Source organism: Lampris incognitus, chromosome 4, assembly GCF_029633865.1.
Source record: "Lampris incognitus isolate fLamInc1 chromosome 4, fLamInc1.hap2, whole genome shotgun sequence".
Lineage (NCBI taxonomy): Eukaryota > Metazoa > Chordata > Actinopteri > Lampriformes > Lampridae > Lampris > Lampris incognitus.
The window spans coordinates 35653232-35666609 of NC_079214.1; the positions used below are offsets into that span (position 1 = coordinate 35653232).

The following is a 13378-nucleotide window of genomic DNA, read 5'->3' on the forward strand; positions in this document are numbered from 1 at the left end:
GGTCCAAGTAAACCAAGGCTTTACTTAGTCTTTGAGTGATATTGTAGCAGACAGCTTGTGGTCGGTTTAAAGGCAAAATGAATCAAGAATGGTCCATCCAGTTAACAAGGCACACCTATGCCAAAACCTTTCTGGGTAGACGGATGCGTCGAAGCAGGCAGAGAGGAATCCTATGGAGTCACATGACACATACTGCACTGTGCATATTTCAGCTTGTAAGAGACTGTTAAATTTTATCTTGAGAACCCTGAAAAGAGAGTAGACTGCAGTAGTAGCCTACGTGTCTAGCTTGTTGAGCTATTTTGCATCATTGAAAAAATGTATGCACTGAACACCAAAAAGGCTCCTCATCAACATGCTCTTCCAGCACAGCGCCAGAAACACTGCAGATAGTACTGCAGTTCTATGAGATATCCCTAAAATCTTGGATAAATTTGTGTGTTGAACAACAAGATTTCTAAGTAGCTCTTCCAGTTCCATTAAAGAGAGTTCAACACTCAGAGGAGGCATGTATTAATGCTCAAGGCTTCCTGTATTTCCAAGAAAAACAAACCAAAAAGAACCTTACTGATAACATCTTGTTACAAAATGAGCTTTACCCTCCATTGAGACAGCGACGTAGTGAATAGGAGGCTCCTCCTCCACATGTCCGGGAGCAATCACTCCAGATCCCCCATGCGTCCCAGCCGGTTTCCCTGTCCTCATCTGAGCGGGTTGTCCTGGAGGCCTGATACATACAAAAACACATATCACTTATTTGGGATATCAAGTAAGATATCTACACACACTAAAGTACAAAAGTATAAGCACAATGGTTAGAAGAAGTTCTGAACAGATCTGCAGAGCCACTATCAGCCGAAAAAATTTTCTGGGGGAATATGGATCAACAAATCTATTCAGAAATCCTTCCAACCATCATTAGAAAAAGACATGGGCTGACAGGTGCAATGTGTTGCTGTGCTGTGTAATGTTGTGTTTGCACAGTGTTGTGTTTCTTTGTGTTCTGTTGTGTAATGTTATTTTAACTTGTACTTAGTAAGGCATGTTTACACTAAAGCAGACTGAAGCTGAACCAATTAATCTCTGTTGAAACTAGAGTTACACATTGGCATGACTACTTACTGAACACTTTGAATTTGTCCCAGAAAGTTACTGGCACTTCCGTGATTCCCTTACCTGGATTATTGAGCATGTATCAAAACACTTAATTTGTTTGTGTTTTGTTCTATACTCTAATTCTGTGCTCCAAATTTGCCAAAGCGATCATCGAAACAACAACCCCATAGACTTTTCTTTTTTTGTTTAACCTACTGACACTTATGTTTATGCACGGCCAGGGGTGGTCGCCAGTTGTTTTGCATTAGCACCTTCTCCATTGCCAAACAAAAAACAAATATGGCTGAACCTAGGGGGTTTTTTTTCTTCATTTTTTCCCCCTTTGTCTGCCCAGTTGTCCATCCATCCATTATCCAAACCGCTTATCCTGCTATCAGGGTCGCGGGGATGCTGGAGCCTATCCCAGCAGTCATTGGGCAGCAGGTGGGGTGACACCCAGTCCCAGTCGCTGCTCCACCCCCTCTTCACCAGGGCAATGTAGCACGTAGGAGGATCATGCTATTCCCCTCATGTCCCCCTCCCCCCCTGAACAGGCGTCCCGACCGACCAGAGGAGGCACTAGTGCAGCCACCAGGACACCCACCCACGTCCAGCTTCCCACCCCCAGACACAGCCAATTGTGTCTGTTGAGATGCCCAACCAAGCCGGAGGTAACACGGGGATTCGATCCAGCAAACCCCATGCTGGTAGGCAATGGAATAGACTGCTACACTGCCCGGATGCTGCTGAACCTGGGTTTTAGCTACCTCATATGGTTGTCAACTGTTTGTCAGCCAAATAAACTCCACTTCATCAAACTCTGCTACCTGCATTTTTCTTCCACATTTGGCTGCTTTGGTGGAGCTGTAGGGCTGTATTTCCGTGTAACTGGGTGCAGGCGCAACATGGACATGTCCGCTCTATTTTTGGCAATTTGATGACAAGAGACATGAGCACAACCCTGTCACAGCATGGCACATATGATAAAGGGTTTAGAATTAGGATGAATATATTATAAGCAGGTGGAGTTGGGGCAGACTTTGACTTGGTCAATCAAATCAGCTCCTCTCTCATGAAATCGGGTTGGAGGTTAATTGTTCCCTGTACCCCCCACCATCTTCCAATTATATGCTCTGATTCCATAGATTGTGACAAAACAAAATATAGCTACGTTATTTGAAGCAGCATGGAAGATGATCATTCTTAAACAGCCTGGTGAATATAACTGACAAATTGACCTGTGTTTTGACAAAGTGCACAAGCCTACAGAGATTGAATGTCAGGGTCTATTGTAGACATTTTGTACTAGTGAATACATCTGTCTGGATCAGACAGATAGTCTCTTTGTCAGGTTAGCTTGAATTTTATGTCTGTCACGATGAACGTAAACTGTCTTTGATTCACATCAAATTGCCTACTGGGCAAACAGGTCAGTGGATGACGCAGTCAACATGGGACTGCACTACATCCTGCAACACGTCCGACTGCCCAGGGACATTCACAAGGATCCTGTTTGTGGACTTCAGCTTGGTGTTCAACACCATCATCCCAAAAGTCTTACTCACCAAACTCTTTCAGCTCACTGTGCCTGCCCCCACCTGTCAGTGGATAACAAACTTCCTGACAGACAGGAGGCAGCTGGTGAGGGTGGGGAAAATCACATCCAGCAACCGGGCAGTCAGCACTGGCAACCCCCAGGGATGTGTGCGCTCCCCTCTACTCTTCTCCTTCTACACAAATGACTGCACCTCAGGCGACCTGTATGTTAAACTCCTGGAGTTTGCAGATGACAACAATCCTGACAAGTCTGCATCCATTGTGTAGTGGGAGGGGGATGCGGGGGATTGCCATTCCCCCACCTCTTCTGGTATGATTTTATTTTCATTGAATTTGGCATGTCTTTATTTTCATTCAATTTTTCTTATACTTTTTACATTTTTTTTTAGAATTCATCTCATCTCATCTTCAGCCGCTTTTCCGGGGTCAGGTCGCAGTGGCAGCAAGCTAAGTAGGGCACTCCAGACGTCCCTCTCCCCAGCAATGCCCTCCAGCTCCTCCTGGGGGATCCCAAGGTTTTCCCTGGCCAGATTGGACATGTAGTCCCTCCAGCGAGTTCTGGGTCTACCCCGGGGTCTCTTCCCAGTTAGCCATGCTCGGGCAACCTACAAAGGAAGGCGCCCAGGGGGCATCCTAATCAGATGCCCGGACCATCTCAACTGGCTCCCTTCAATGCGAAGGAGCAGTGGCTCTACTACAAGCTCCTTTCGGATGTCCGAGCTCCTCACCCTATCTCTAAGGCTGTGCACAGACACCCTATAGAGGAAACTCAATTCAGCCACTTGTATCCACGATCTCACCCTTTCGGTCACTACCCAAAGCTCATGACCATAGGTGAGGGTTGGAACAATGACTGACTGGTAAATTGAGAGCTTTGTCTCCTGGCTCAGCTCCTTCTTCACCACAATGTCCGCATTACTGCTGATGCTGCACCAATCCGCCTGTCAATCTCCTGTTCCATCCTACCCTCACTCGTGAACAAGACCCTGAGATACTTGAACTCCTTCACTTGAGGCAACAACTCATCCCCAACCCGGAGGGAGCAATCCACCATTTTCCGGTAAAGAACCATGGCCTCAGACTTGGAGGTGCTGACTCTCATCTCAGCCATTTCACACTCAGCTGCAAACCGCCCCAGTGTGTGCCGGATGTTGCGTTCTGATGAAGCCAACAAAACCACATCATCCGCAAAGAGCAGAGATGCAATTCTGAGGTTCCCAAAACGGACACACTCCTCACCTTGGCTGCGCCTTGACATCCTGTCCATGAATATCACAAACAGAATCGGAGACAAGGGACAACCTTGGCGAGTCCGACACCCACCAAAAATGTGTTTGACTTTGTGCCAAGAATGCGGACACAGCTCTCACTTTGGTTATACAAGGACAGGATGGCTTGTAGCAACTGCTCTGGTACCCCATACTCCCTCAGTACCCCCTACAGACTGCCCCGGGGTACACGGTCATAAGCCTTCTAAAAGGCCACAAACCACATATAGACTAGCTGGTCAAACTCCCATGCCCCTCTCAGCACTTCTGCAAAGGTAAAGAGTTGGTCCGTTGTTCCATGGCCAGGGCAGAATCTGTATTGTTCCTCCTGGATCTGAGGTTCGACAATCGGTTGGAGCCTCCTTTTGAGCACCCTAGAGTAGACTTTCCCAGGGAGGCTGAGCAATGTGATGCCCCGATAATTGGAGCACACCCTCCGGTACCCCTTTTTGAATATGGGAACCACCACCCCAGTCTGCCACTCCACAGATACTGTCCCCAACCTCCATGCGAAAAGGCGTGTCAACCAAGACAGCCCAACAATGTCCAGAGCCTTCAGCATCTCAGGGCAAATTTCATCCACACCTGGCGCCTTGCCACCGAGGAGATTTTAAACTACCTCAGAGACCTCTACCAGGGATATGGATGGGGCTTCCCCTAAGTCTTCAGACTCTACCTCCTCCACTGAGGACATGTTAGTCGGGCTCAGGAACTCTTCAAAGTGTTCTTTCCACCGCTCGACAACATCCCCAGTAAGGGTCAACAGTTCCCCTCCCCAGCTAAACACAGCCTGAGTCAAGCCCTGCTTCCCCTTCCTGAGTGGCCGGATGGTTTGCCAGAACTTCCTTGAGGCCAACCGAAAGTCCTCCTCCATAGCCTCACCCAACTCCTCTCACATCCGAGTTTTTGCTTTCGCAACCACCGAAGCTGCAGCCCTTCTGGCGTCCTGGTACCTGTGTGCTGCTTCAGGAGACCCCTGAGCCAACCAAGTCTGAAAGGCCTCCTTCTTCAGCCTGACGGCTTCCCTCACCACCGGTGTCCACCAGCGGGTTCTTGGGTTGCTGCCTTGACAGGCATCGATGACCTTTTGACCACAGCTCCTGCCTGCCGCATTTACAATAGAGGCTTTGAACATGGCCCACTCAGACTCCATGTCCCCAGCCTCCCTCGAGATACACGAGAACTTCTTCTGGAGGTGGGAGTTGAAGACCTCACGTACAGGGGCCTCCGCCAGACGTTCCCAGTTCACCCTCAATACACGTTTGGGTTTGCCAGGTCTGTCCGGCAGCCTTCCCCATCATCTGATCCAACTCACCACCAGGTGGTGATCAGTTGACATCTCTGCTGCTCTCTTCACCTGAGTGTCCAAAACATACAGCCACAGATCTGATGATACGACCACAAAGTATATCATCAATCTTCAGCCTAAGGTGTTCTGGTACCAAGTACACTTATGAACTACCTTATGTTTGAACATGGGGTTTGTTATTGCCAATCCATGACTCGCACAGAAGTCCAATAACAAGGCACCGCTCAGGTACAGATCAGGGAGGCCGTTCCTCCCAATCACGCCCCTCCAGGTTTCTCCATCGTGGCCCACATGAGCGTTGAAGTCCCCCAGCAGAACTATAGAGTCCCAAGGTGGAGCCCTATCCAGAATTCCACCCAGAGACACCAAGAAGGCCGGATACTCCGAACTGCTATTCGGTGCATAAGCACACACAACAGTCAGAGCCTTTCCCCCAGCGACTCGCAGTCATATAGAGGCAACCTTCTCATTCCCCGGGGAGAACTCCAACACGGCAGCGCTCAACCGGGGACTTTTGAGTATCCCCACACCTGCCCGGCACCTGCCACCTTGGCCAACTCCAGAAAAATAATAAGTCCAGCCCCTCTCCGGTTGTTTGGTACCAGAGCCCATGCTGTGTGTGGAGGTGAGTCCAACTATATCTAGTTGGTACCGCTCCACCTCCCGCACCAGCTCAGGCTCCTTTCCTGCCAGAGAGGTGACATTCCACATCCCAAGGACCAATCTGCGATGCCGAAAGTCGGCATGCCCCAGTCCCCACCTTTGTCTGCCAAGTCTGCTGTAACTCTGCTGGTGTAAATTCATTGGGTTTTTTGGGAATCCCTCTTAGTCTGGCCCTTTTAGAATTTTAACATTAAAACTACGTTAATACGAACGGTAACAATAATTGTACATATCAAGAAAACCTCTCCAATAATGTCTTCTTTGTCATAAAAAAATCAAATTCCCCCCCCCAAAAAAAGATGTTACAGGATGATCGTCATCAAGCTATAACACTGCAATTTACAATTCCGCATAAACATTCGAAAACTATTATCGCCGCCGCTCTCCCCTAAAACAAGAAAGTATGGTTTAAAATGGCTAGTCTCCAGAAAAAAATAGATTTTTTTTTCTCGTAAGGATGTCGATAACGAAGCTCAGGGAAAAACACCATCAATTCAGCAGTCTGAAGTTCAAACAGTCAGCACCACTAACAGTCCAGCAACCCCCTCCGCGATAACGTTAGCAAAGGGGTGGTGGTGGGAAGATCACCGTTCAGAGTATGGACAGAGGAGATGTGGGCCAAAAAGAAGGAAGCCTACCCCTGGATTGACTGTAAGGATGGGAAACTGGGGTGCAAGCTCTGTTCATCCATTGCTGATCTATCAGTGTTCAGATCAAAGGGTTCCCAAATGGGGGATGAATGGCGTCACTACACTGTAATGCACAGCGAAAAGGATAAGAGTGCAATTCTGACTTCGCTGAGAAAAAATATAATTAAACATAAACAGTCCAATAGCCACATTGCTGCTGAATATATACATGAGAATGCCAAAAAACAGTGTAATGTTTAAAAGGGTTGCCTCCTGATGGCCACTCTACAGTGTCTCGAAAGAAGCAATGTACACACATCAAATAACGTTTGGTGTTCTGTGTTTACTGTGGTCTACCATGCATACACAATCCCTTCCGTCTGGTTCATTTCCTGAATCTCCAGGATAGGTCAGTGACGTAATCACCTAGTGTCGTGCTGGACTAGACCATTACTGGATCATACCATTACATCCTGACCTATGGATATTACATCCCCCTTCTTTTAAAGAAAAAAAATACTTGGTGGTATGCAAGTGCAGTAAGCTATAATGTCAACATATAAATCTATCAATAACAAAATAGACATTTTCAATTATTGCACCAATGAAATAAATCTGCAAATGAATCTTCAATGGCCCTGAGTAGCTCAATTAACATTCCGGAACATCATGAACAATAATACACATATTTCAGTGCAACATCAATTCACATTTTCAACAATTTTTTTTTTTGCAACACAATATCAACCTTTCTGCTTTTTTTAGGTTGATTTCAAAAGTCATAGGTCAAAGATAGGTTTTGGCTTAACCACACGTCCTGACCTGGTAGTGACGTGTTGTGGTGACACTCTTGGAGAACCTGACACACTTTGCTGTACAGTCTTAGACTCAGTGGTCTGGGGCTCCACCTGTTGGCCGTGTGTGTTAACTTCCTGACCTGCATCACATTCGTTGGTCTGTAGAAGGCGTCGTCGATTGCGTCGAAGCAATTGACCTTCATCTGTGATGATGTAAGATCTTTGGGTCTCAGCTGGTCCGACAACTGTAGCGGGTTTCCACGTTCCAGTTGGCTGTTGGACTCGGACTGTGGCTCCTGTCGGCAGTGCAGGTAGCATTTTGGCATTTCTGTCATAATACTGTTTTTGTCGTTTTTGGCACAGTTCTCTCCTGCCATGGACTGCGCTGCGACAAGCGAGTTCTGGTTGTAGCTGTTTTGCAGTGGTTGGAAGGAATGAGCGTAAGGCTCTGCTCATTAGCAGCTGTGCTGGGGAGTTTAGTCCATTCACTGGTGTGTTCCTGTATTCCAATAAGCTGAGGTATGGGTCTGACCTCTGTGTGTGTGCTTTGTCCATGAGGGTTGTGGTTGTTTGCACTGTCTTCTCAGCCAACCTGTTGCTCTGTGGGTACAGGGGGCTGCTTGTGACATGCTCAAAGTCCCATGCCTGTGCAAAGCTCTTGAAATCTTGTGAGCTATAGCAAGGGCCATTATCACTCACTACAGACTGGGGTATTCCAAATCTTGCAAACATGGCCTTCAGCATCCGCATGACAGTTGGGGAAGTGAGGTTTGCGATTTTCTCGACCTCAAAGTACCTGCTATAATAGTCAACTGAAACTATATAGTCAGTGTTGTTCCATTTGAACAGGTCGGTGGCTATGACCTGCCAAGGTCATTCAGGAATGGGGTGTGGCAGCATTGGCTCTTTGGGGATGGAGTGGCGTCGCTCTAGGAAAATGCTACAAGATCCAACTATTGTCTCTATATTTGTTTACCCATCCCTGGCCAGAATAGAATCTCTCTCGCATGCTGCTTACACTTCTCCATGCCGAGATGGCCTGTGTGTATGCGCGCAAGCATGTCTGCTCTGAGTGATTTTGGCACAATGATTTTTTCTCCTTTTAACAGAATGCCATCTGTCTCGGATATTTAATCCCTGTGATTCCAATATTCAGCGACAGCAGAACATTGTTTGACTGTCTCAGGCCACCTTGATTGGATAACCTGTCTCAAGGCTGAGAGTTGCTCATCCTTGGTTGTGGCAGACCTGATTTCTGCCATTTTTCAGGCGCTCACCAGAGCACTGCTGATCACTGTGTGTATTTGGGAATCCATGCCTTCACTCAGGGAGTTGTCACTGTACTCAATCAGCTTCCTAGACAGCGTGTCCGCAACTGGTATTTGCTTTCTGGGCTTGTGAACAACGTTGACGCTGTATCTTTGCAACTGTAGTATCATGTGCTGGAGCCGCAGCAATGCAGATGCCAAGGGCCTTCGCATGATTGACTCAAGCGGTTTGTGATCCGACTCCACGGTCACCTGACGTCCATACAGGTATTGGTGGAATTGTTTGCATCCAAAGAGCACGGGCGTACAGCTCCTTTTCGATCTGAGTATAGTGACTTCCGTCTCATTCAATGCCTTTGATGCATATGCAATTGGTTTCTCATCTTGCAGCAGGACCGCTCCTAAACCATGTTTGGAGGCATCCACCTGCAGCTTCATATCCTTAGTGGGGTCAAAGTAGGCTAGTACGGGACCGGGCTCTTGTGTTAAGAGGCTTTTCACTTGCTGGAATGCAGCATCCTGGTTCGAGTTCCATACAAACGCACTGCTCTCTTTCAACAGTTCTCGGAGCGGGGCTGTTGCCTTTGAGAGTCTGGGGGCAAACTTAGACAGGTAAGTGACCATGCCCAATACTGTGTCTAGCTCCGCCTTGCTCTGCGGTGGGGGCATGTCTTTGATTGCTTTGACTTTGTTGGGGTCAGGCCGGACACCCTCTCGTGTCAGTATGTGTCCAAAATAGCTCACCTTGGGCACACAGATGATGCTCTTGTCTTTGTTCAATTTTATTCCTTTCTCTTTGGTTCTCTGCAACATGGCACGCAGGCTGGCATCATGCTCCTCTTTGGTGCGGCCATATACAATGATGTCATCGATAATGGCGGCAACGTTGTGGAGTCCTTCATAGGCCTCGTCCACCCGTCTCTGGAACTCATCTTGTTGCAGATATGATTCCGAACGAAAGTCTCGTATCTGTATCTGCCATAGACAGTGTTAAATGTGGTTAGCATGGATGACTCTTCGCTGAGTTTTATGTTCCAGTAACCAGACCTGGCATCTAATACGCTAAAGTACTGTGCCCCTGCCAGTCTTGCCATAATGTCATCTAGAGTAGGGAATGGATAGTGGGGTCTCTGGATGGCTTTGTTTAGGGGGCGGGGATCTAACAAATCCTGAGCTTTCCTGTTTTGGGCTTTTCCACTACCACCAGTGCGTTAACCCATTCTGTTGGTTCAGTGACCTTTTGGATTATACCCATTTTCTCCATTTCATCTAACTCGTCTTTGAGTCGGCTGCACAAAGCGTATGGGATGCGGCGAGGCGGGCACACCGCTGGTGTTACTTCAGGTTTCAGGCGAAGACTACACTCTGCAGGAAACAGTCCAATGCCTTGAAAGACATCCGCATACTCATCCATCGGGCTCATGTGTGGCTCTGGCTGCCCATTGACCATATGCACTATTTTGACAATGTTCAGGTCTAGACATGCTCTCATGCCTAGGATGGGGGGAGCGCTTTCTGCACAGACTATGTCAAAATCTAGCATTACTGTTTTCTTTTTGTACCTGCAGGTTAACTTACAGGCACCTTTCACACTGAGTGTGTTCCCACCATATCCTGAAAGCCTGGGCAGTGGGCCTAGCACTACATTTCCAAACAATTGGTGGAATGTGTTTGCTGGTATTATGTTGGCCTGGGCAACTGTGTCTATTTTAAACTTTAATTTGTGCCTCTGTTTGCCTATTTCCAATTCTGCAAAGGCCTGTTCCTTATTTGTGTTGTCATGCTGTTTAGTTATAGTGTCAATGTACAGTTCATCTTCTGATTGCTCTTCAGCACTCTGCAATAGCATGCACTTTCTTTGCTTTATATTGTGGTTGATGGTGCTGTGGTGGTGTCCTACACACCCTAGCATAGTGATTGAATTTTTTGCATTTGTTACACTGGCGTCCCTTTGCTGGACATTCCTCAGTGCGGCTGTGCTCTCCTTCGCACGCACCACATCCTTTGTTTTGCATGGCACTGTTAGCATCAGTTTTGCAGTTGTGACGAGCCTGTCCTCTTCTGAACGGCTGCTTGCTAACTGCATCTACAGACTGGTTGATTACGCCTGTTGTGGGGGAATCCATTGTTTTTAATTGCTGCTGTGATAGTTCGTGTGATCATGCTATGTCAATAGCCTTTTCCAGTGTTAGCTCTGGACCTACACAGAGAAGCTTTTCTCTCACTCTTGTTGAGTTTGTGGCGAACACAATTCTGTCCCTGACCATCTCGTCACTGTTAGGATAATCACAGTCTTTCACTAGCAGTCTTAATTCAGTCACAAACTGGTCGACATTTTCACCTTCGCCTTGCATCTTTTCGTGGAACATATAACGTGCAAAGATGGGGTTAGCTTTGGGCATTACGTAGGCTTCAAAGCCGTCATAATAGGTTGTCAATACCTTTTTCTGGTCTGCAGTCAGAGTCCATGTATTGAAGACGTCTCTGCCCTTCTCTCCAATCCATAACAGCAAGTAGCTGCATTTTTCCTCCTCTCTTTTTGCACTTAGCGGTCCGGCAAACATAAGCTCCACGTGCTGGCGAAACTTTCTCCACGCATCGGGAAGGCTGGACGAGTCCCAATCCATCCGTGGCATAGGGACACCTGTAGCCTCCATCTCTCGTCGTCAGGTCGATGTGAGCACTAGCGAGTTGATTCTGACACCATGTAATATTTAAAAGGGTAGCCTCCTAACGGTCACTCTACAGTGCCTCGACTGAAGCAATGTCCACACAGTCCACACATCAAATAACGTTTGGTGTTCCGTGTTTACTGTGGTCTCTTCCGTCTGGCCCATTTCCTGAATCTCCAGGCTAGGCCAGTGACGCCATCACCTAGCGTCGTGCTGGACTAGACCATTGCTGGATCATACCATCATATCCTGACCTATGGATATTACAAACAGAACCTGGAGAAAGTACGTGATAATATTGTAACGTGCATGGATAAGAAGACACGCTGGTCGCTGGCTCGCGGGTCTGACCCTTTAGTTGAGCGGTTAGCGATGCCTCCTGCGGTGCGGGCGATACGGGTTCGCTTCCTGGCCGCGGCAGTTCCTGTGGTTGCGTTGTCGCCCCGAATTCGCTACAATATCAATGCACCGTACCTGAAGGCTGCATCATGTGCCGTATTCCATTCTGTTTACTATTTAGCATGTAACAACAGGCCATTTTCTGATAATTATGGATTACTGGAGTTACAATGCGAAAATGGGATTGACATTGGCATCAGTTTACACTCCAGATACAGCGCAGCACAGATTACAGACCATATAGGTTCAGAGATGCGTAAAAAAATGTACCAAAGAATCAAAGCCATAGAAGGTAACATTTCAGTTCTTATTGATGAATCATGTACCTGAAATGTGAAACAGATAAGAGCTGTGACCTGCATTTTATGTTTCTAGGTTTGATTGAACTTCCGAACCAAAGAGCCAACACAATTATGGAACATGTTGAAATGCCTCAGTGCACACTGCTTCGATGACACATACTTGAAGAAGCATTTGGTTTCATTTGCAAGTGATGGTGCAAGCGTCGTGTTGGGGCGAAAATCTGGCGTAGCTAAACAACTGTCTGAACAGTATCCTAATATATTGACCTGGCATTGCCTAAATCACTGACTGGAGCTCGCTATGGATGACACCGTGTCTGACGTCAGTGGTGGTAACCCTTTTCAGGCATTTATGGACAAATTATACACTGTGTACAGCAGATCATCCCAAAATCAACGAGAACTGACAGAGTGTGCTGCCGAGTTGCAACAACAAGTGGGAAAAATCGGCCATGTGTTCAGCACGAGATGGGTGGCCAGTTCTTTCCGCACAGTGTCTGCTGTTTGGAATAATTCTGAGTTACTGTGTGCTCACTTTAGCTTTGCGAAGACAGATGAGAAACGATCGAGCTCTGATAAGAAACTGTATGACGGTCTGTTAAGGCGGCTGACTTCAAAGCAGTTGGTGTTAAATTTAGCACTCATGTATGACACACTCAATGAGCTAGCTCTGTTATCAGACTGCACAACTACAAGTAGCCTACGCAGACCAACTGATCGGACATAGCATTCAGTTAATTGATGGACTGGGAGACTGACCAGGAACCAAAGTCCTTGCAGCTGAAATGACAATATCAGCAGGCAGGTTTGGCACAGTTGTGCTGACAGATAACTCAAAAAATAGTTCCCATCAATCGTCAACAGTTTATTAGAAGTCTAAGCCATAATCTGAACCATCGAATGTTCACCACTGCATCAGGGCCAGCAGCAACTCCCCAGGCCGAGTTGGAGTATGTCCATTTGATTGCACGACTGAAAGTCCTGGAATGTGACAACTGGCCACAAGAACCAGTACCCGGTTTTGGAGAGGTGGAAATAAGTGAACTCTGTAAAAGATTCAGGCTGCCAACTTTTAGTGCAATTAATGGATTCAGAGACTTTATCGTGAGCAATGGGGATGCTACACCTGATGAGCTCAGGCCTTTAATGAATTGTACCAAACTCATCCCATGTGATTCAGCCAGATGAATCTAATTGTCACTTCGATCTGCATGAATTTACTGATTGAACGGGTATCCACCTTGACGTTCATCAAACTACACAGGCCACCTCTAAACCAGTGGGATCCGACAGGCTATGTGACAACTTGGCTGAGATACCATCGCGCGGCTGAAGACACGAGAACAAGACCTTCAACATAATCTCTCGAGAATTCTCCTCCTGACCAAGTGTGGTGATTTCTTTGCATTTTTTGAGCAG

The 13378-nt window shown here is 47.1% G+C and overlaps 1 protein-coding gene across 2 annotated transcripts in view; it reads right to left on the reverse strand.

Annotated features, from left to right (window-relative positions):
• The window catches only part of adamtsl3 (ADAMTS-like 3), a 231335-nt gene that overhangs the window by 107511 nt on the left and 110446 nt on the right, over positions 1 to 13378 (reverse strand). For both annotated transcript variants that reach the window (XR_008810152.1, XM_056278310.1), the window contains exon 4: positions 600 to 727. Coding sequence is in view for 1 of the 2 variants with exons in the window: in XM_056278310.1 (XP_056134285.1) it covers positions 600 to 727 (128 nt within the window). In the remaining variant the exon portion in view is untranslated. The remainder of the gene's footprint in view (positions 1 to 599; positions 728 to 13378) is intronic.